Source organism: Pithys albifrons, chromosome 8 (genome assembly GCF_047495875.1).
Source record: "Pithys albifrons albifrons isolate INPA30051 chromosome 8, PitAlb_v1, whole genome shotgun sequence".
NCBI classification, from domain to species: Eukaryota; Metazoa; Chordata; class Aves; order Passeriformes; family Thamnophilidae; genus Pithys; species Pithys albifrons.
This window is the reverse complement of record NC_092465.1, coordinates 36,275,793-36,300,143: the sequence shown is the minus strand read 5'-3', so window position 1 is coordinate 36,300,143 and position 24,351 is coordinate 36,275,793. Positions and strand designations below refer to the sequence as shown.

Here is a 24,351-nt window from a genome sequence, read left to right as displayed (position 1 = left end):
ATGTTTCAGGGTGATAGAATCTGCCATGCAGGGATGATTAGGGCCTGTCCTGACTCTGTGGTGTACTTATAGGTCCAGTAACTGCTATATTGCTGTGGCCTGGTCCTAGAAACCTCTCAATGTGTTCCTGCAGTACATGGTGCCTAGGAATGGCCAAGGTCTTCCAGCAGCCTCACACATGCTGTTGCTCACAAGGTTTTACCACAAGGCTGACCATAACTGCCCTATGCTGGGCACTGGAACTGAAGTACACCTTCTAGTGTCCTGGTGGGATCAACAGGAAGGACACCCAAGGGTGCCCTGCTGATGTCAACTACTTGCTCATTAGCACTTCCTGGTATTAGAATTGTCACAGGCCTGAGCAGTGCCAAGGCAGTAATGAGGCTGTGCCTGGAGCATGGAGGTGGGTGATGGTGGGCCAGACTGGGGTGAGGGGGGGTGCAGACAGGCAAGATGTGGTCAAAAGCCATGGAAAGTGAGAGGAAGCTGTTGTGTCTACATGAACTTCCATCTCTTTGGGAGTTTTCCCACCCTGGGAAAAAAGGATGGGGAGACACAGCTCCTAAGGATCCTGGCATGTCCATGAAGCCCCAGCACCTCTCTATCAGCACCTCCCACTATCCACTCACACCTGCTGTTTGTTCAGTGTGGAATGGGGCAACAGAGAGCCTGCTGGCTGTGGTCTCCATCACGACAGACCTGTAGGAAACAAAGATGGCAACACATAGCAAAAGATGGGAGGGAAGATCAGGAGTTGAGGGCTGGGTGGTGGACAGGTATCTGTGTCCTGTGGGAAGGAGGAATGTGGGCTAAGGGGGTAGGAGTGGAAGGGTCACTGCCACACCTTGCACAATTTACCTGCAAAGCCTTGGATGTGCCTAGGAGAGTTTCACAGAAACACAGAAAGATTGACGTTGGAAAGTACCTCAAGAGATCATCTGGTCCCTCCTGCCTGCTTAAGAAGTCTTGCCCAACATGTGAGGCTTGTAAACAAAGGATAACTGTTCTTGTGCCACCATGTGTGTATTGAGTTTAGAGTCCATCAGGACCATCCTGTATAATATATTGGGGTTTTGTTGGTACAAATTCATGCCAAAAGGAGCGGCAGGCTTAAACCTTATCAACAAATCAATGAGTAAAACTCAAATAGCTGCAATTATTATTGAGTTCTTACTTTGGATTTATGGTGCTATGAATTCAATGCCTGTGGGTGTCATTTGGATTGGGTGTTCTCAAGGCTGTATTCCTGCCCTAACATAAGTTGTTACCTCTGGGGATTTAGTGATAATAATAGTACTGACCCTTGGGAAGGAAAAAGGGGGAGTGTTTTCTCCCAACCTTTCATCCACTCCCTCTTCAGGTCTGCTACAACGACTTTTGGGATGTTTAAATTCTCTCTAGAGGCCAGAGATAGTTTGCTCTTTATGGTTTCTATTCAAGTTTCTATCATGATGGCATACCTCATGTTTGAAGATAGGGTCAGGGCCAGGGCCAGGGTTTTTCGAGAATGCATTCAGAAGTCCAGGTCAGTGCAGGGGGGAAAGGAAGAGAGTCAAACCCCCAAGGTCATAGTGAGGGGGAAAAAGGAAAAGAGTAAAACGCCTGACATCACAGTGAGGGGAAAAAAGAGGAGAGTCAAACCCCTAATGTCACAGTGTCGCAGGACGGGGCTAAACCAGGAGCACAGTCCAAGCCTATGGAAGTTGCCCCTTTCCAGAAAAGGAAATAAAACACCTGATGTGGTGTGTTTACTGGTGGTGTTGAACTGTTGTGTTTCTGTTTAGTAATCTTCTGTTAGTTAAGTTTGCTATGGGAGTGGGATACTGCTGGGGTGGCCCTTGAAATGTGTGTTGTGCCGGTGTCTTTGGGGGTATTTTGTACAATCTTGCAGCTAAATGTTATCACCAACTAATACAGTCATTGTCATGTACCTGTATTAATAAATGTTATTTCGGGAGCTATCATTCTTTTCTTTTGTTGCTATTAAGTGTTGCCTCAATAGCAGGGGTTAGAAGTCCTCCTGACCTGTGTGCTGGCCGTGTGGTTGGGCAGTGTTGGTTTCATAAGGCTCTAATGTTTCTGGAGGTGCTTATCGCTAATAATTTCTCCCTGGCTGAAGTGTGGGTTCATGTCAGAGGTCAGAACCCCTTCCAACCTCTGTGCTGTCCATTAAGTTGACAGACAGTGTTGAGGACATAAGGATTTGATTGTCTGGAAGTGCTTAGAGCTAATAACTTCTAATTAATACAGTTAAACCTAGAAATCTTTGCATTTCTGTCTCCCTCCCTCCCTTTAACATGACAAGAGAAAACAGTGTCAGCTCCCTCATCCTTTCCTCATGCAAGAGGCATTCCAATCCCATAATCACTGTCGTGGCCCTTCACTGGTTTCTCTCCAGTAGATCCAACTCTCTCTCGTAGAGGGAGTCAGGATGTGTCCCCAGTACTCCAGCGGTGGTCTCAGCAGTGCTGAGTAGGGAGGACTCATCATTTCCCTGACCTGCTGGTAAGTATTTTGCCTAATGCAGCCCAGGATCCCGTTGACCTTTAATGAGAGCCAGTAAATAGGTCAAACAGAAAAAAAACCACCCAAAACCCAGAAAACAACCAAAATGAAAACCAAAAAACCAACCAATCAACCAATCAAAAACCCACCCAAACCCCACAATAAGTGTCATGTCTGCACTTGCCGCAGATTGAACTTCTTTGCTCTTCATGTGAATTCTTGCCAGCAGGTGCACTTGGAAACTCTTGCTGTGTGATACAGAGGCTTTAGGGAGTGCAGGCCCAGGACACTGAAAAAAGATGAATAACTGCAGTGAAGTTCAAAGAAGTTTTACTTGAAGATACAAAGTAAAGCAGGTGTAGAGCTCTGAGTGGTTTGTGCAGAAGAAATGGAGTAGAATACAGGGAGCACCTGCAGCACTGCTTTCACAATTCATTAGTAGTTCTAAAGGAGCTTTAAACTGTAAGTTATTCAAGACACTTGGTGGTCAGAATGTGCTAGGCTGGAGGAAAGATGTCTTGCTGGGATTAAGGGATGTGTGTGTGCCCCAAAAAGCTGTTATGTCTCACTCAGGTCTTCCTGAGGTCTGGATGTCTTGCTAACCAAGGAGGAAGTCTGAACCAGTGAGGAATGCACCACAGGCTTTCTGTCTTCAAGCACTGAAGAGGCTGATAAGAGATGAGGGAGTGCAAGAGCCAAAGTGCCTGGTGCCCTGGGGTAAGGGAACTGTGGGAAGCTGTTCCATGCAGGAAGGCTGCAGCTGAGGTGCCCTCAGGAGCTGTGTCCTGAGGAGGCTCCAGTCCTTTGAGCTGTGACAGGTCTGTGGAGGGGGTTTCTCACATCAAGTTCCACCCATGGACCTGACTCTTTCTGCTCACAGGTGAGTCTGTTTGCCTGGCACTAACCTGTGGATATAATCCTCCTTTAATTTAATCCATCTGGGAATTCAGGGTGCCATATAGTGGAGTCCTTCTCTCCTTTAGGCATCACAGTCCTGAGCAAGTGCTTTGAATAGGTGTGTGAGGGTGTCCATGGTACAGAAAATAAAGGGGAGGGTGGGTTTAAAATAACTCATCCTTTGGTATCCACTCTGTGAATAGGAGAAAGAAGTTAAACTTCCTCTGTACCAAAATGCTGCAGGGACTTGGAGAAGGATGGAATGACTTAAAGAGACAGAATTGGTCTGTTCTTGTTTTTAAATGAATATAAAATTTTCTGTCTATTTTAGATAAATATATAAAACATTCTACCTATATGTTACAGTATCAGCAGTGGAAGAGTTTCCATTTGTTTAATAAGTTTGTGTGTTAAGAACTCTGGGTGAGATGTTTAAAACTGTTCAATGATGTGATCTGCTGCTTTTCAGCCCATGGTGAACTGGGCAGTTTTTCTCCCTCATCTCAGCCAGCTTTTTGTTGAAAACCTTTTTCTTTAGTAGGAATTGCACATACAGGGAAGCCTGGAAAGCCAGTGAGTTTGTATAGAAATAATTTCTGCATGGGCAGGCACAAAGGTTTCCCAGCACTGAACTTAGAATTTGAACAATAGTAATTTCCCCTTCTTTCCCTCCCTCTCTTCCTTATTTACTTCCTTCCCTCCTGCCTTTCTTCCTTCCTCGCCATGCTGTAGAGTAATTTGGGGAATGTCACTCACAGAAAAATTACAAATACCAATTGTGCTGTGGTGACCTACTGGGAAAAACTCGTCTGGACTTGGGAAGAAGGGATTATTTAGTGAAGTGCTGTGGCATTGTGATGCTGGGAGTGACTGCTCTGCAACAACCACAAACACTCTTTAATTTAGCCACTGTCACTCTGAGTAGAGACACAATCCCTGCTGTGCTTCCTGCCAAGAATAAAATATGAACGGCTACTGGGTGTAAAGTTTTTGATTTGCTTCAAGTAAATGTGCTTGTGACTTCACTGGGGTGGGTGTGATGGATGAAGATATTCTAGAAGGGATGCCCAGATTTTTTGCATCTGATCCTGTTAATCCATTCAAAATGTTTTTCCTCTCTATGGAATGGGACAGAGAAAGAAAGATTGCTTTCCCCAGAAAAGTAAAAGATTTGAATAAATGCTCTTTTATGCTCTAAGGAAAATCTGCATATATTCAGTTATTTCAGAAAGCAGTATAGATTTATTGATTTTATCAAATCAATGTTACCATACAGAGAAATGTCTTTGTTGCCTGGTTTTAGAGGTGCTGAACTTCTTAATGGATTTTTCATGGCTTTGAATATTTAATCCTTGTGTATAATTATCATCTTGCTTTAAAATAAATATTTATTTATACTTCTGTATGATGAGGACTAGTTAAAAATCCCAATGTGGCCTGGAAATGTTAAATTTCAGGAGGGCATGGAGGTAGTGATTTTGTAAAGGGCTGAGCTGCTGTGGGCATGTTCACTGAGGTGCTCAAGTTTGTGTCTGGATTTCAGCTGACAGTGGCTTCAGTTGAGCTGCTCCTGCTTAGCTGGAGGAACATGAGGATGGTATTCCCAAGGGTCTTGCTGCTATTTACAATTCCAAAACGTAAAAAAAATGACTTTTTGAAGCACTCGTCCATTCCCTGCCAACCATAGCAGCGAATTTGGGGAAATAAAAAGCAGATGATCAGTAAACTCCTGCTTACAGTAACTGCTTTCAAAGCTATTGTGTAATACATCAGTGAAGCAGCTCTCCAGAAGTGCCATTCAGAACAGAAAGTGCAGTCAGGAAAAAAAGATTGGGAAAACCCACTGCAATTGGATGGATATGAGCAAATTAGATCATAATATTCCCTGTGCATTTAAATGAACTTAAGCTACACAGATTCAAATTTTAAGTTAATGTTTTTTAATTAACTTATTTTTATTTAAATGTTTAAATGAAATTTTACAAGTATTTTTATTTTCATTAATTAATTTTGATTTTAATTCAAGATCATTGAGCTTTTGAATGCCATTTGCAGCTGAGATCCTTGCTACTGAATCTTGTGTTTTTAGTTTGATGTCATTCTGCAAGTTCTGACCTGTTTTCTGACTGAACAAACACTCTGTGGTTGCCAGTCCAGCATTACGTGAGAAGGGGTTGGAAGATCCTGCCTGTTTAGAGTCAGAGACAGAGACACCATGTTAGAGTGGTTTGTCCTCTGCAGAGGATTTGAAGTTATATTTGAGAAAATTGAGATTTAAAATCCTACAATGCTCCTTTTCTGGACATTAGCAATTTCAAAAAAAAAAAAACAAACCTAGTACTACTGCAGAAGATGAAAAAATAATGAGATGCTTCAGTCTCCTCCTTTTTTTTTTCTCCTATTATTTTTTTTTTGCAAACCTTTCTATAGTACTGAAAACTCGTGGGGCAAATAGAAACTGACTTTTCATCAAGGGGATATACCTGACACTAAATCCCACTGGCATAAGAACTCCTGAGATTTTTTCGTTTGTTGTTTTGCCTAAAAGAGTGGTTATTTGTTATTAAATATGAGAAATACACAGACCTCTACAGGATCAATTTCTTCCAAGTAAGTCCAACTGGGGAAAACAGCTCCATGACATCACTTGGTTTAAAGCTAAATAAAACAGACAGGAGCAAAACAAATCAGTTTTTATTCTCAGTAAATAATCAGTAATAATCCAGAGTCCCATAAAGTTCAAGTCATCAGTTTACACTGTTTTTAACATACTTCAGTGCTTTATTTCTGAACATTGACAGCTTAGAGAGGAGTAGATCCTTAAGGCTTCATTATCCTTTTGGTCCCTTGCAGGGGTGGGGAGACACTTGTGTGAGGAGTTTAGACAGTTTTGATGTGAGGTGCCTGATGCTGCAGGCTGGTGCAAGCTGGGACGAGATAAGCACTAACTGAAGTGCACAGACCAAGTGCTGTAAGGAAATTTCCACTCACAGTTAATTACTCTGACTTTTACAGTGGCTGTTATCACAGAAGGATGGAGCTACAATCTCCTCTGTGATGACGTGAGTTGGGCTGGTGAGATAGGGTTCCACAGCTCTGAGATTCGTGTAGGGAATTGTCAGGAGAATTTTTTCAAGCATTTTAATCACAGAATGGTTTGGGTTGGAAGAGACCTTAAAGATCAGCTTGTTCGACCACCCCTGCCATGGGCAGGGACACCTTCCTCTAGACCAGACTGCTCACTGAGTTTTGATCTAGGAATCTTGAGAAGAAACAGCCCGAGACATCTATGAATTTACAACAAAGTCAAGAAACAGCTTTGAGTTAAAAGCTACTGCCAGAAGTTTTGGTAAAGTTCTTTGTCATAGTGAATCTCCCAGAGGCTCCTCCGAAGAGCTGACTTTTGGAAAAGGGACAAAGCTGTTTGTTCATCCAAGTAAGTGCCATAAATAAATGTCACAAAACTGAACTTGATGATACTGAGATGAGCTTTGGCCATCTCTGGAAGTGTTCAAGGCAGGCTGGATGGGGCTCTGGGAAACCTGGACTAAGGAAAGGTGTCCCTGTCCATGGAAGGGGGCTAAAAAGAGATGACCTTTCTGAGATTCTGTGATTTAGGAATTTAAAGATAATTTTTCCTCTTAATCACAAGCTTTCCAACTACCAATTGTTGGTGGATGTGTCACCTTTCAGATAAAGAATAAGTGACTATTCATCTCGAAATTGTCAGACTTGTGAGTCCAGTTTACTCTCTTTCATACAAAACATTCAAGGGATATGCAGTGAGTAACTGAAATGTCCATATCCATCATAGAAGCTTGTTAGAAGCATGGCTAATTATCTGACTGCAAGGTCAAGTTCTCTTTCTCTCTCTCCATTATATTTCAGTCACCAGACATGACCTGAACTCTTAGGGAGGAACAAGGAATAAAGGGTTGTAGCTAAGGTGAGAGTGTTTTCCTGTCCAGGTAGCTTGGACAATGGAAACATTTTATTGAGATGCCAAATATATGCTGAGGTATTCTTTGCTCAGTTATCTTAGTTTGTTCCTGTCCAGAAATCATCACATATTAGGAGTTTCCCTATTTAGCTGCAGAACAGGAAAGGTTTTTGCAAAGAAATTAAACAATGTGTGAATTCAGGAAACAGCTATGGCAAGCTGCAGTTTGGCAAAGGAACATGGCTCAGTGTTAAACCCAGTAAGTGCATGATCTGAACAAAAGTATTTTGAGAAGTATTGAAGAAGCTGATGTTTTGAATTGGTTTTATGCAATTATCCTGGGAGAGGTATCTGCTGCTTCCATATCTGCTGTCTGCAGGGTTGAAATGATAGAGTGGCTGGACCCTTTTAGTGTAAACTTTGCAACAAGAAGAAATCTAGGGTATTTTTGTAAGGTCTGAGAGGTCGTGGAGAGTAGCTGTTATGAGATGAATCCTTACAGGAATTCCAGTTAGTTTCTACTCACATAAAGGAAGCAAGGACTATGCTCCCAGCAGAACGGAAACCATGTAAATCAGAGTGGTGTGCCAGAAAGATGGAAATCTTTCCCCAAACTGTAGAGTGGCCTCATTGTTCCAGTTGCTTGACATTCATGGTATTCCTTTGTAAAAAGAGGTGCTGCAGACAGTACAAAAGAATGGATTTTCCTTGTGCTTTTCACTGCAGATAGTACAAAAGAATGGATGTTCCTTGTTCTTTTCACATTTATCTCTTTTAATGAGTACTTTAAGGGCTCCCCATGTATGGAATTACATGAGCAAGAAGCAGAAAGGAGAAAACAGCTTTTCAGAGAATTGTCAACTCTCTGTCCTATAAAAAAGTGATTTAATACGCAGTAACAGAGACAGAAGAGCCTGCAGAAGTTCTGCTTCTGTGAAATTCTGGGCCAGGTGTCCTTGCCCAACATTCTGACTATCTAGTTGCATCTTTCCCTGAAAAAACTCTCCAGGACTCCGGAATGAAGCACTTCTGGTAATGTTTCTCTCCCTTTCCAATGCACAGCTTTGAAAATGAGATTTTACTGTAAGCTTTCTGTAGGGAGGGTCTTAGTTAATTTCTTCTGTGGCAGAGTATTCCATGTTTAGGGCATTTCATCTTTCTTGAACTGTAAAAAGAATTGACACAAAACCTGAGAGGAGACAGAGAAGACACAACCCAGCCTTCATTTTCTGGGGACCTCTAACAAGCATTTTGCACATACAATTTTATTTCAATGACTCCTGCCATGGAACCTGACATGTGCAGAAGAACATGGGGTTTTTGTAAGGCAGCTTTTGACTGTGTCAATTCAGGAAATGCAGACAGATTGACCTTTGGAAGAGGAACCAGGCTGCTGATAAAGTCCAGTAGGTATCTCTTCACCGGTATGGTTAGGACAGACAGAATCTTCTAGGTCTTCTGTTAGATCTTGATTTAAATACCGAGGAAAAAGCTTCTTTTTGATAGGAAGGAGACATGGGGAAGGAGATCACATTCTGAACGGTTAGTTTTAAATTTTATTGTCTTGTTCCTGGAGTGGGAAAGCTCGGAAATTGCTCTTCTGCTTAAAATCAGTGAATGCCCTTTCTGTTGTGCAAGCAGGCAGTCAGTCAGGAGACACCCTACAGGAGAAAGTATTTGAGATTAGTGTTCATGAATAATCTTTGTTTACTGAAAAGATTGGATGGAGCTGGGACTTGGGTTTGAATCCCTTACTGGATTCATTAACAACTAAATAAACAAGTGAAAAAAGGACCCTAGATTGGTTTTCACTGTAACTTTCCTTTAGTTCATTTTTTCCTGGCTTCTTTCTCTCATGGACCTGGTCCCTTGCTTGGCTTTTGAGCTTAACTAGCTGGCTGATCTGTCTGAATCCTTTGTTGGACAACGAGAAGTTTGGGAAAAGCTATGGTAATTGTTTAAAAAGTGGTGGAAATGTTGTCTCTCTTTGAAATGTCTGCCATCATGTTCTGGCTGTTAAAGGCTGAGGCTTCTCTCCTTTACTATTTTTGTATAGAAGTTGGTTACTGTGGGATAACTGAGTCTCCCTGGAAACTCACCTTTTGGAGAGGCACAGAACTGATTCTGAAATCAGGTATATCTTAAAGGAAATAGTCGTTTGACATTGTAAGTTCAAGGCTTAGGTTCTCCTGCATCTTAACCATGACAAAAATTGTTCTGCTTACACAGTTTGTCCAAGAACTTCAGCTGCATTATGCTAGGAGGTAACTGGGTTTGGTTTTCTACTGTATTCAGAATTGTCTCTGTCTGAATTCTGTGGAAGGATCAGAGGTATGCAGCCAGAAAGACATCTTAATTTAGAGCCAAAGGCATGTGACAAGGGTGACATATGTTTTCCCTCTTGAACTCTTTTGATAAATACATATATTTGAGTGGACCCAAAGTTGTGTGTGGTTTTTGTCAGGGAAGGTATCACTGTGTGAATTCAGCATTCACCTGGAAAGTGACCTTTTCAAGTGGGACACAACTCACAGTGAAACCAGGTAGGCAGAAAGCCTGAAGGAGTTAAGGATAGGAAATCCTAGTTCCTCTTTCCAGCACTGAAATCTCCCAGACCCGCGGACCTCTTACTGTCCCTTTATTTCCATGGCCCAGAACGCAAGCAATGTCCCCATTAATTCCCAGAAGCTGAAGTTCCTTCTCAGCTGAGAAAACTGCCTTATCCTTTGCTCCACTGCTCCTACTTCTGAATACAGATATGTTTCCACCAAGATTTTCACTCCTTGACAAAAAAAACCCAAAACAAATATTGAGTTGTCGTGGAAAGAGATTGGAACAGGCAGGGCATTGTTTGTTTGGGGAATGAAGAAATACATTTTGAAGCTGTGCAGGAAGGTCCAGGGGGAGACTTTTAACGTTGATCTAATGCTGAAGGGGGAGTTTTGCTGCAGCATTTCTTTGTATGAAAAAAGGACAAAAATGGCAGTGAGTGGCCATCTCTGTCCAAACTGAAAGAGGCTATCCATGAGGAAAAAATCCCTAAAGGAAATGGAATTTACTCAGGTAGACTAAGTTAAAAAATGTTAAGGAGAGCCTAAAAATGTACTGGAGGAATAAAAAAGGATATTTGTTTTGAAGGCAAATACTGTATGAATAGCTACACAATCAAATTCACCTTTGGAAGTGGAATGAACTGAGGGTAAAACGGGTATGGTTTAAACCATTTTTTGCTCAATGTTGTATATATAAAAAAGAAAGTTACAAAAAGTCATACTAGTGATATGTGAGCTGAGGACAGGTCTAAGTTAGATACATCCTCAGTTACTCTGTCAGTAACCTGCATCCTCCCTCTCACATTTGCAGTATGGGGTTGAAAACTCATTTGCTCAGAACATTTTGTGCCATGGCCAGGCCGAGGGGTTGCTCTTTGCTCTCAGGGTGTGGATGAGCTTGTGTTCTTGTTAAGCTGAAAAGAGCTGTGTAAACTGGGACACAATCTCTCAACTGGCAAAGGGACATGACTTCAAGATTTTCATAGTAAGTGGAACTGCTTTCTTGTAGTCTCCCTCCAAGTCAGGAGAAACTGTCTCTTGACTACTGAGATCTCCAGAATACCCTTTCTGGGCTTGTGGTCCTTCAGCTACAGGGTTAAATGCCACCTTTTCTTCTCCAAGACAGGCTTTGTCTTTGGGCAGAAGCAGCAGTGCTCCAAAATAGGGTTTGTATGCACAGAACAAACTGTGCCCTTGAGTCTGCAGTCAGTCTCGGCAAGTTCTTCAACTAAGGCTGTCACTCCTAATGATATTCAGCACTGTCTGGTGGAGATGTGGGTGACCAGCATTTCCAAGTGGTGAGGAAGGTTTTTGTTAAGGGACAAAATGCTGTGTGAACACAGGATTTGCTGTTAATAAGCTTGTCTTTGGCTCTGGAACGAGACTCACGGTTTGGCCACGTAAGTCCAAAGCTGCTCCTGTGATTTCTTTTCTCTTTCAGGCTGCTTTTTGGAGGCTTGGGAGCAGCAACGTGGCTGGGTGTTTGGTCATCTCTGTGTGTCCATATCCAGGGATGGGCTTTGCAGTTAGGGAATGCCCAAGACCACCCCTCTTGCTCCCAGTTTGCCTGGGATGAACAAAGTGGCCACACTTTGCCTGCTCCCCAATGTCCCAGGTGTCCCGTGGGAAGGTTGTGCTGTGCCACTGCACCCCAGGGAGGTACGTGATGCAGTGTAAAGCACTGTCTTCCTTTGCTGTCCCTGTGAGCATGGGCATGGATGGGCAATGGCTGGGGGAGAGGTACTGCTTTGCAGTGGCTTGCTGGGCTTTTTGTTAGAGAGGGAAATGCTTTGTGATGGATAGAGAAAAGTGACCTTTGACTCAGGGACTAGACTGTCTGTCCAGCCCAGTGAGTGTACACCTTGCTATTGGTCTTCCCAATTCCTCTCTTGCAATGGGACTGGTTTTATATTCATTCTTTAATTTTACCTTTCCATGCCTGAAGTGCCTTCCCTGCTATCCCATGACCTCGGAGTTCTCTGGGTAGTCTTTAATGGGGCTGTGTTTGACAAAGTAAATCTCAACTTGAGGTCTGTGTGATTATGGGAAAAATCCCATGCCTTGCTGGGAAGTTTCTTGTCAGCCACAGCCACAGCTGCAGGTAGCCCCAAGAAAAGATCATTCCATTTTAGGGCCAGTTTCCTGGGCTGAGTGAGGAGCTGTCATCATAATTCTACATCTTTTCCCTACATGGGACAAAGATACCCTTTGGGGTCTTCTCTGCCAGAGCTGAAAGGGATGAAGCAGTTATGAGGATGGAAAAGAAGCCCCCAGACAACAAAGCACAGCTTTCCAGGAAATAAGCCCATAGAGAGAGAGACTGACAGGGTTGTTGTTGTGAAGACAAACACTGTGTGACTAACTATGGCAGCAAGGTCATCTTTGGAGGTGGAACTCAGCTAAGAATATATCCCAGTAAGTTTTCAAGCTTTTTCCTGCTCCACCCTTTGGAACAGTTTTAGGGTCATAAGTTAGTGTTGGGGTAGCGGAGGGAGACAGATTCAATCTCTGAGGAATTTTTGCTCTGCTTTCCGTAGAAGCAGAAGGGACCTTGCTTCAACAAGATCATGTACTTAATCCTTCTACTTACCCCTGCCAGCTCCTGTTCTCTCCTTTCACATGAGCAGACAGAGGTTCTGAGCCCTCTTGCTCAGGGGTGGCCGGTTCATCCCATCCACACCTGTGAAAATGAGGGTGGGATGCTGTTGGCTCTGTCTTGCAAAACCCTGGCTGCTTCTCTTTTGCTCTACTGAGGAAGGGATGAATGAACAGTGCTCTTGTCTGCAGCACAATCCCAGCTGTCATCTCTCCTGTGGATGGGATTGCCAAGGGATTTCTTCCCAAGGCTGCAGTTATTCCTGGCTTCATAATCTCTGTTGGTTGGAAGGAGCTGATCTGCTGAAAGTTTCTGGAAGAGTAACTGACAAGAGAGCTGCTGGTTTTTGTCAGGGCATGAAGGACTGTGTGAATGCAGGGAGCTACAAAGTGATACTGGGCACAGGGACCTGCCTGGTTGTGAAGCCCAGTGAGTACAACTGCTGCCCAGCTGGTGGGAATCCCTGTCTTCCCTTTCCACCTTCCTGAGCATTATATTTATCAGATTGGAACAGGCATCCCTTGGATATTAATGGAATCTACTGATTGGTCCCTTATTTCTCAACCTGCTCTCTCTGCTTCCGCAAATGGATCTTGGTCTGGGGTGCCAGAAATGTGCCCAATTCCATGGGCAACGACTGGTCTTGCTGTCAGCTTTGAAACACACCAACACCCAAATCCGGGGAATTTCCATGAAGTCCCTACACAGGAGTAGGTCCCCTTGACTTGGGAAAAGCCTTGCCATGGGTAGGAGTTGTGTCTCATGGGTCCTAAAAATTAGGAAAGGCAAAGGGAAATGCTTTTCAGAAAAGTGCAGGGGAGTTGGGGTATAGATGTTGCCTTATTCCAGGGAATGTCACAGGACTGGTGCCTGTTGTGTGAGGGAGCTGTGCTGCTGCCTGGGTGCAGGTGCTTGTGCTTGAGATCCTGTGCAGGGCTGACAGAGACGTTTTTGTAATGAAATGTGTCAGGGTGTAAATGTCGCAGGCAAAGTCACTTTGGGTAAAGGGACGGTGCTTTCAGTCCTTCCAGGTAAGCAACATCTAACTGTAGATGGCGTAGAGGAGTCTCTGCGATGGTGAACTTGCGTGACATCTCCCCTCATTCATTCCAGAGCATGAGCAGCAGCTGCTCAGGGTGGGGTTTGTATTTGCTAAGTCCAACAGTGTCCTTGATCCTGCACTCAGATTGTGAGGGGTGAGGTGTATCTTCACTTCATCCTTCTTGCTCTCAGTTGGGCTGGAATGGACAGAGCAGCCACATGCCTGCTCACAAAGATCCTGTGGGCACTCTGTCCCTTTGCCACTGCATCTTGGTGTTCTTCTGTTGCAGTGGGAACACTGTCACCCAACTGCCCCTGTGAGCGTGGGCATGGCTGGGCAAAGGCTGGGGGAGAGGTGCTGCTCTGCCTTGCTGGGCTTTTTGTTAGGGAAGGAAATGCTGTGTGACAGCTACACCAAGGTGACCTTTGGCTCAGGGACCAGACTCTCTGTCCAGCCCAGTGAGTGTGCAGCTTTCTTATGTCTCATGATTGGAAACCCTTGGGTGTTGACTGGAAAACACTGTAGAATTTCTTTGTGTTACTGGGTCACATTGCAGATGGGAAGGAGGTCTTGGGTTGTATTTCAAAATACTCTTGTGTCTACAAGTTTTTCCAGGTGGAGGACTTGCTGTTTAGAGAAATGTGCTATGGACATGGCATTGATATGATGATAGTCCAGTAGTCCACAGGAACATGGGAGAGGTTTAGGGCATACAGATTGATCAACTCATGCTCGGTTTCTAAGCAGGGGTGTGGACAGCAATGCAGGAGATGCAAAGTAGCTCAATTCTCTTGTTTACCTTAGGACTTTCCATTGACTCACTTAGGTCTCAGATCATGCTTCGTGCACCTTTGCTGATAGTGCTGTAAAACATCTGTACATAGGTAGTTTGTTTTACTGAGCATAACCAGAGAGACAAAAGCTGCAGATCACTGTAATGCTTGGTTCCAGCCTGGTTGAGGTGTGAACAGTGAAAGGATGACATTAATCTGACTGAGCAGACAGACAGAAGAGGAAAGACCCCAAAAAGACAAACAAGTGAGATTGCCCATCACCAACCCGCTCTGCAGGAGTGCAGAACCTCCCAGAGAGCTTCCTGATTGCCCAGGGTGTAAGTGAGGAGGCTGCCAGGGCAGCCTCCCTGAGGGAGGTGTGGTTTCCAGCTGGGAGCCAACTCTGAGTTTCTGTCAAGTGCTCTGCTGTTGTGGCAACAGCCTCCAATTAACCTTTGGCTGAGGGATTCAAGTCACCCTCTTGTCAAGTAGGTGGGTCAGTTCCTTAGTGTTGCAATCTCATTAAACTATTCTGTCCTGGGGCTGTCCTGTGGCTTGGCAATAAAAGGACTTTCTTAGTTGAAAAGCAGAGCAATCATTTAAATCGTGGAACCACCTCTGGCGTTGTAGAGATGCCTCCTGTATTGGAAGTCTGGACTGCTGGGGAGGTGAACTGCATCAGTGACCCTGAGCCTAGGCTCGGTTCAGGTTCTTATTCCTATCCTTTTATCCATTCCAATGCAACCAGCCTTTGTGGCAGGGATCATAAAATGTTCCCTGATAACCGAAGGGTAGGGGTTTTCCATCTTAGGTGACTGTAAACAAAACTAGTTATTTCCTCTCAGTTAAACATGGAGAAAGGTATTTGGCAAAGAGAGCTTAGAGGAGATGTATGGAAATATGTTTGAGTGTTTATAGCCTCATTCAGAAGCAGATCCAGGATGGAATATATCCCAGCCCTCCAATGACCCCTGAGAGGGCTGCATGAAGAGGCCCATTTTGTAATGAGCTGTCACATAGTGTTGGTTCTGGGTGGGGCAAATACACCTGGGGAAGTGGAACCAAACTTCTCGTGGTCCCAGGTGAGCTGTCTCTCCTCTGAGTCAAGGGGAGCACAATATAGACAATGCTGTACTTCGGCTGCAGTGGAGTGGCTTTGTGGAGCAATTTGGGGTGGGTTTAGTATTCCCTGGAAAGAAGTGGTAGACTTTCTGCTTAACCACTGTGCACTAGAAATCTGCCCGTGCTGGGGAAAGGAAGCAAGCAAAAAGTGACAACAAATAAGTGAAATTTAAGATGTGTAAGGAAAAATAAGATTTCTGAAATTTGGGACGTTGAGCCCAGTGGAAAACTTTAATCCACCCAAAGCCAAGGTTAATGCTTACAAAAGAGTAGCAAAATGCAGTTCAGGCTGTTGCCAACAAGCAATAACAGTGATCTTTGTCTTACTGGTGTGTCCGCTTGGAACTGTAGAGCAGGAGCCATAGTCCACAGAGCAGTGATGGGAATGAGACCAGCTGTGGAGCTTTCCTGTGAGTTATGCAAATTGGGAAGAGGTAATTGGACACTCCAAATTGCTCAATTACTTGGTTTAGGGGTGAACATGGTGGTGGTGGGTTAAGGGTTGGACTCAATGATCTTAGAGGGCTTTTCCAGCCTAAAGAATTCTATGATTCTGTGTTTCTAAGTATGGATTATTACAACATGAAGTGCAGCCTGCAAAGGAGGGAGGACATTGCGAGAGAGGAGAGCAGAAAAGTAGCACAGACTGGTGAAACTCAACAGTAGCAGTCAGGAAGCTCTAAAGAGAGTGTGGAAAATTGTATTTGAACACGGTGATGGACAGATGCTGCTGCTGTGTGGAGACAGAGAAATCAATAAACAGATAGACTATGAATTAACCAGGCAGAGCAATGTGGCTGAAGAAAGTGTTTGTTTCACTGCAGGTGCTGAGGTGGTAGTGTTGGTTAGATGCTGCCAACAAAAATCTGGTATTGCCATGTTCTCAAGTCTGCATCCAGCACAGGTACCTCCCAGTGCACCAATTTGCAAAGCATTGTGTCACAGTGCAGTACTGGGACTTATGGCAAATTTACATTTGGAGCTGGAACCAAACTCTTGGTGTCTCCAGGTATGTCTGAGTTCTTAGGTGGGATTCCTCTTGGCAGTACTTCTGTCACTTTACAAGTTATTTTGCCCATTTTGTCACCTCAAATTATGTTAGCAACAGGACTATAAATTTTGAACTGGTATAAGAGGAAGTGGTTTCCATGGCTGCATACATATTTTACTCTTGAAAAGCAATTTTCCAATTTCTGAAAATTTTAGCAATTGTTATGATAACTTCAATATGATTTGATTCTGAATGTTAAAAAAAGTGGGAGGATAAAGAAAGTCTTCATTCTGAAAAGCTCTGGGAAAATTTCTCTTATTTCAAATGACCCTCCTGCGTCTGTTAAAAACATCTGAGAGAAATGAGAATCCCAAGTTTATATGCAGCCATCAGCAAACTGAAGGAGCTATAAATCAAAATGCTGCCTGAGTTCATTTACGTGTCTCCAGATGTACCACTATGGTCGTTTCTGTGTCCAGTGCTCCAGATTATGCTCTGGTCACACTGTAGGAGCTTTCCTAATGTCTCCAGTGTTTAATGGCAGAATAAGCAATGGTCTCCCTGCCACAAAGAAATTACAAACCACAAAGTGCTTTCTACTGAAAAACTAAATGGCAAATCTGCCCTGGAATCACTCTTCACTATGTCAGATGGGACATCCAAGAGAATGGGATGATGGAGGTTGCACTGCACCATCAGTCACTAGGCTGTGAAGTAAGAGTAAATGACTTTTGCGAGAGTGATCTGACTGGCAGACTGAAAAAATGAGGAATAAGATGAAGAATAGAAGCTGTGATGAAGGTGGCTTTCTGGAAGCAATGACAGAAATATGATGGAGGGGAGCACCAAGGAGCAGGTGTTTGGGAGTGCGAAAGACACAAAATGCCACACGGAAAGAAAGGCAGTGAGAAGAAAAGTCCTGGTTAAATGTATCTGTGTAATCAGAGATAAAGAGGATTTCTTTTGCTATGGTGTTTCTTTGTTGAAGGCTCAATTCAATACTGCTCTGGATATTGTAGTGGCCTGTGCTAGTGTGTGACTATGGCAGTAATTACAAACTGACATTTGGATCTGGGACAAGACTTCTGGTTTTGCCAGGTACATTTATCCTGATTTTTGACTGATTTGCAAGTTTGTTTTGGATAGACACAAAGATCTGGGGAATGGCAGCTGTCAGAAGCATTGTAGCCCACCTTAACCCGTGGATTTAGCTCAGGCAGGTGTCCAAGCAGCCCTTCCTGGAGGCGGCTGCAGGCAGGACGTGCTTTCAGTGCTCCTCCATCCATTTCAGTCCTGGGATCAGCTGAGGCAAAGCCTGTTTCTGCTCTTCTGCCAAGTCAGTCATGTGGATTTGTTCTCCCCTAAGGATCTATCCATGCCACTTCCACTGGCCTCAAGAAAAGTCAGAGATTATATGTCAGATGGAGATCCATTGAAACACAAGAAAGTTTCTAATATTTACATTGCCTGACATGAGACAGAGCTGTGAACTCACAGCCCAGAAAGCCAACTCTGTCCTGGGCTGCATCCCCAGCAGCGTGTCCAGAAGGATGAGGGAAGTGATTCTCCTCTGCTTCCCTCTGGTGTGACCCCACCTGCAGTGCTGCCTGCAACTCTGGGGTCCCCAACACAGGACAGACACAGACCAGTGTGAGTGGATGCAGGGCCACACAAATGATCAGAGAGATGGAGCAGCTGTCCTGTGAGGACAGGCTGAGAGAGACGGGGCTGTTTAGCCTGGAGGAGGGTCCAGAGAACTTTTTTTTTCAGCCTTTCAGTACAAATAAGTACTTTCAGGCTTATAGAAAAGATGGGGACAAACTTTTTATTGAAACCTGTAGTGAGAGAATGGGGAGTAATGGTTTTAAACTAAATGTGGGTAGATCCAGACTAGAGTTAAAGAAGAAATTTTTTGCTGAGAGTGGTGAAACACCAGCACAGGTTGCTGAAAGAGGTGGTAGATGCCCCATTCCTGGAAACATTCAAAGTCAGGTTGGATGGGGCTCTGAGAAATCTGGTTGGAGATGTTCCTGGTCATTGCAAAAGAGTTGGACCAGATGACCTTTAAAGGTCACTTCCAACCCAAGCCACTCTATGGTTCTTTGATTTAGAAAATATCCTCTCTCAGTGATTATCGCCATTTTAGTCACTGCTCGTATCAGAATCACACTAAGGAACCTTGCCCTGTAACATTTTTAATATTACTGTTGGAATGGGAACTGGATTGCCCTTTAGCTGGCCTGTCTAATGTACAGACACTGGATTATCCACAAACATTGCAAGTAGACTCTGTTTGTGACTGGGACTTGAATCCTGGTTTGCTGAGCTCTCGCAGATGCAGGGCCAAGTGTAAATATTTGCTCTGGCTGCTGCACAGCTCAGTGACGGTACGTGAATCCCCAACTAGCAGAGTTAAAAGGCTCAGTTTGCCTTTGCAAACACCTATGAAGCTCTAAGACTTGGACAGGGTCACAGTGTGCCACTGAAATTTGTAAAGAGAGAGCTATAACCAAGGTCAAAAGGAGTCCTTGCAAAGATTTCCAGAATCATGTGAATTATGGGGATGGAGAAGGACCTTATTTTTGGATTTTAAGACTGAAAGATCATGACATATTCTCTTAGGCTAAGACTCAGAAGATCCAGTCTCCAAGCCCTTAGTCAGAATAACCTCTCCTCACCCTGCCACGGCTATTAAAAAAAAGAAGCTGACATTACAGAAAAGAACTTTGTTGGTGATCAAGGGTAGTAAATGTTCAGGTGAAAACATGAACTGAAAGGCTGTGGCCTTTAACTGCATGGCTTAGGGAACTGGAGTTTTAGGTGACGTTACAGATGGAAAAGCAGATTGTTCTTTGTATCGCCCCAAAACACGTAACACACAATTGTAACCAGTGAAGGAATGAACATCTTTCATTTGATCTCTGTGTTTCTGATCCTGATAGTTTTCTAGTACATTGCTTTGGTACTTTGATGGTGTCTTAAATCAGCATGTTTCATCATTGTTCCCTTAAGTTATCCCTGCTATGGATTGTCTGCTACCCTGGGTGTCAGTAGGAATTGAGAACACCTGTCCACATTTTTGTAGAGGTTGACACCAGTGTGCCAGCCAGGGATACCTGAAACTCACATTTGGAACTGGGACCCGACTGGCTGTTACTCTGAGTAAGTTTGAGCTTTCTATTCCATATGAACACCAGGACTGGCAAATCACTTTTTTATTGGGTGGATGGAGTAGGGACTATTATGGAAACATATTCCAACTTATTTTCAGTTTCCCTTGACAAAAGCCAGTTGGAATAGAGATGCTGTCTTGGAATGCAAGGAGTGCTTGGCTGTGGTGTGGCAGTGACCCACTGCAGGACAGAACAGTGAGAAAAAAGGGTGATGTTCACACCGGTTTAACGGCCACGCAGGGTGAGCGAGGGCTCTTCTGACTAAGGGCTTGGAGACTGGATCTTCTGAGTCTTAGCCCAAGAGAATATGTTATGATCTTTCAGTTTTAAAATCCCAAACTAAAGTCCTCTTTTATATTTGTAAAAACTGCTGTTACAGACTGTGAGCTGTCAGGAAGCACAAAGATTGCATTTGGAAGGGAAACTAAAATTTTATCATGCCTGGTTACTCTCATGATGACTGGGGCTTCCTGTTGAGTGGGAAACTGAAAAAATACAGCAAATTTGTGTTTGGAAGGGGAGACTAGATTTAAAGACAAGCCAAGTGTGTGAGATTTGGAGAACAGTCTATGAAGGTGTAAAGGCAGGAGCAGTGTCCTGTGGTCAGTGTCTCTGAATAGCTCTGCCTTCGTGGAGAATGCACATAAATGCTAAAGAGTGAAGAGGGAAGGCTGAAAGAAAATGAACCCAGGATTAGTTCTAAGCAGGATGCTCTTGAAGGTGGAGCAGGGACACTGGGAATAGTAGGAAGAAACAGCAATCCTCAGTGTCTCAGGTTCATGATGTTGGCATATCATTAATTTCTGTGCCCTGTCAGACAGAAACAGTCTGCCTTACGTTGAGAGGGAAGAAAGTCAGAGATTCCTCTGGGTTCACATTTAAGTCTTAGTTTCACACAGCATTGTGAAGAAATGCCCTGGGTGACTTAGACTACAGTACCTGCAATGATTCAAACTGGGGTGCATGGGATACTGGAGCTGGGAGAGTAACTGTTGGAAACAACAAAAAAATATGACTTCAAATAAGTCAGCTAATTAAATGCACCCATTAAATTGACTGATTGGGAAAGGATGTAATTTTTGTGTGAACTGGACATGCCTGAGGCAATTCCACAAGTGTGAGATCCAAAGTTCCTCTGACTTTTTGATGTCAACATAAAAATTAACTTTAACCTACAAAGGGATTTTAGGTTGATTCCTTTTAGTGTTTTGAGGTTTTTACCTGTCTGGGGCTACATTAATGGTTGCTCCCTAATTCAGAAAGTTTCTTTTGTTTTTAGTTGAATTTTTTGAATTTAAGATTGAGCTAGAAGACATTTAAAGCTCCCTTCAAACTCAAACCATTCTAGGATTCTAAGAATTTTTTTCCTAGAAACTAAATCTCTGGAATATCAAATTGAAAACTTGATCTGGCAGTTAAAACCCAGTCTGATTTTGGAAGAAAAAGCATGGAAAAGTATTTTGTGAAAATGACAGAGCTTCTCAGGAGGTTCATCAGCAGACACTTATTCTTTTTGTTTCCAGGCAACTGTCCCACAGAGGGGTTAAGCCACCTCAGTCACCTGTGAGAAGAAATCATACTAAATCTCTCCTGCGGTTTGGGTGATGCATGAGTAGATCTGCACATGAACAGAACTAGGCTATTTCTTACGAACATGAAATCTAAGAAAAATGCATTTCAATTTCTTCCTGATGTGAACATAAGCTAAAAGCCCAGGATTCATCTTCGTTTGAAACTAGAGAACTATTTAGTCCTTTGAACACTTGATTTCTCCTCACATACTGGGTATCTTCCTCTATCAATTCACTGTTAGTTTTGGTTTAGCTAGAAATCTTCCTCTTAAATGGTTTCTGAGGAAGGTTCTGGGTGGTTTTGGTAGTTTGACTTTCCCAAGAATAATTACGGAGGCAAGAACAAGCACATTTTTTGAGTGGAGACTAGAATTAGACCTGAAGTTTGCCAGTGAAGCAGCATACTCGCATTTGCAAACACTGAATCTCTGCAGGGTATCTCTGCTCTGGATGGCTTGGCTAATGCTAGACTAGGACATGGCTTCTGTTACCTGAGTGTCTGCAGACAAGAGCTTTGAAAGTCCAGAGAAGAGTTCAGATCCTAAATATGTTCCTTTAGTCTTGCTGTGTCGATCCCAGCAGTCATGCAGGGCTGGCACATCTCACAGACAACCTTTTGGAACCTGCATTGGAGAACAGACAAGGGTACATCACTAATGTGCTTGTTCATTCTTTGGAGTTGCTCCTCTGGGGTCAAGGTTAGTCTCCATGAGTGTGTGAGGGGGTATAGATGTCCCTGCAATCAGACGATAGTTTCAGGTTGACTGTGGAATATCATATCTCAGGCTAAGGAATAGTAAGAGCATCAAAGACATGTCACAGCGTCACAGCGATTCCAGAGTGACCAGAGATTCAGAGAGTTTGCCTTGGAGGGAATGGAGAATGAGATCGTTCTCTGTGCAATACAAAATTGGTATTAAACCCGTTCAGGATTTCCACTACAGCTTGTTTAGGGGTGGGGAAAAAGGCAGAGGTCAATGTCTGATAGTGGAACAGGGTTCTGCTGCTCTCTCCAAGGCACCAGCCTCATGAGTTGTCTTTCTCTGTAGACTGAGCAGGAGTAGCATTCCAACATTTATATAGGAGAACTGAAGCTCTGATTTAAACTTGTGAAGGCCAATGGAAGATACAGCCAGAGGGGTGCTGAGAGCCCCAAATCTTGGCTGTAGTGCGTTTTGAATAGTTCATTTAGTCATCGGAAGAGCACTCAACACCCATAACATTTTAGTGTTAGCCATGAACAAAGGTTTAGGGAAGTACCTTCTCACAGAATCAGATGAACTGCTTAGAGTCCTGGGTTACAAAGCTAACCACAGGTTGTATTTTGATGTGTATGGAAAATCCCAGTCTGACTGGCTAGCAGAGTTTGAAGTAAGAAAAGAGTAATGAACCCCAGGTGTCTTACGTCTGCAGTCTTTAGCTCCTGAAACCTCTCTTGTGCAGGGTAAAATTTAGCAAAAAACATTTGGCACTGCACTGTCAGGTGATGGAACATGATGAAACATTTGTTGGCTTCATCCATCTCTCCCTGCATACAGCCGTGCGTTCCTGCTTTGCAGTGGCTTCTCTACCTTCCTGCTGTAGGAGCACCATTAGAGAGACTGGTGGTACATGATTTAAATTTATTTAGATTCAGTGGCTTGTCCACTGTCCCTCAGGACCTGCGGTGGAAGTGGGATTTCAGTTGGGGATTTGACTAAACCTTTACAAACAGGCAGAATGGCCCTGGGATGCTCAGCTCTCTCCGGATACATTCCATGTCACAGCAGTGAAGAAAGCATCACAGAATCATGGAACAGTTTGAGTTTGGAGGGATTTTAAAGACCGTGTTCCAGCCATGGGCAGGGGCATCTTCCACTAGCCCAGGTTGCTCAGGTGCTCTCTCCACCTGTTGTACACAGTCCTGAGTGCACCCAGGCTGCAGAGCAGAGTTGAGCAAGCTGTCCCAGAGAGGAATGGCCAGGGTAGCTGTGAACATCCCGGGTGTGGGTGTCCACAAGTGCATTTTGAGATGCTCCAGGGGTCCTGCCTGATCACTGTCTCTGTCTCTCACACAACCTAACTGATAGAAGTAGCTCCTACATCATCTGCGGTAGAAGTTTTGGTTCTCTGAAGGGATCCTAGCACAAGATCCCTACGATCAGGCAACTTCCCACTGGAATAATTGAAAACCTTTCATTTCTAAGGGTCTGTATGTTGCAATTGAAGGAACCATGAATGTGTACTCTCAGCTAATGACACTTATTTTCTCCACTTCCAGAAGTTACTCCATCTCCTTCAGCCTACAGGCTGACCTCTAAAGATGATGAAGATTTGGAAATGTGCCTTATCACAGATTACTCCCCTGACAGTGTCACTTTTTACTCTGCTGAGAAGCCCGCATCTGCCATTGTGGAGGTGCCAACAGCTGAGAACACTGTGGAACCGAGCTACCTATCAACCTACTGGGCCAGGAGAGATGAAATGCAGTGTGGTGCCAGTCACAAGGGCTTTGGAGATCTGGAGGGCGAGGACCCTGAAAGTGGTAATGGCATTGCTGAGGGTGTGTGCAGGGTCAGAGGTGCTCGGGGCTCTGTGCAGTTTATGTGAGCAGGACTGGGTCACATCTCCCAGCCATGCAAACTGCTCCATTACCACCCACAATCCAGAGGAACGTTGCCTTGTTGCCTGTTTTCGTTCTTCTTCCTCCTTGGTGGAAACAAGATGAAGGGTCACAGCAGAGAGACCTTTAAAAACACACGGGGGGGTAAAAAAAAAAAAAAAAAAAAAAGCTTGACATTCCTTTGCCAGTGGGACACTGAAGTTAAATTAGATTGCACTTCATGCTTACCCTGAAAACAGCAGAAAAGAGTGTTTATGGCAGGGTTTGATGGCCAGAAACTCTAATTTAGACCTTCTAAGCAGAGATACCTTTATGAGCTTCTGAAGAAGTCCGTTTTTGCTATTGATTAAATTTTTCTTTACTCTCTGCAGGTGCCAGCACTGTCTGTGTTACAGGGCTGTCCTCACACTTCAGGACAGGTACGTACACAGGCATTTTAGCAGTAAAGACTGGCCTGATTCAAAGAAATGTCTTCCCAGCTTTTTGCTGATGTTCTCTGCTTGCAGAATTGTTGTTGGATCAAAAAAGCTCAGACTGGAAATGTTCAAAAGGGCCCCACAGGCTTTAACCGTGAAGGCTGGGAGTCA

At 43.9% G+C, this 24,351-nt stretch overlaps 1 gene segment (V, D, J or C); it reads left to right on the top strand.

Moving 5' to 3' along the window:
* Window positions 1–12,835: 12,835 nt before the first annotated feature.
* LOC139675322 (M1-specific T cell receptor alpha chain-like) overlaps window positions 12,836–24,351 on the top strand; it is a 14,634-nt gene continuing 3,118 nt past the window's right edge. Inside the window, 3 exon segments of the C gene segment in view lie at window positions 12,836–12,919; window positions 23,423–23,686; window positions 24,136–24,183. Coding sequence covers window positions 12,847–12,919; window positions 23,423–23,686; window positions 24,136–24,183 — 385 coding nt within the window.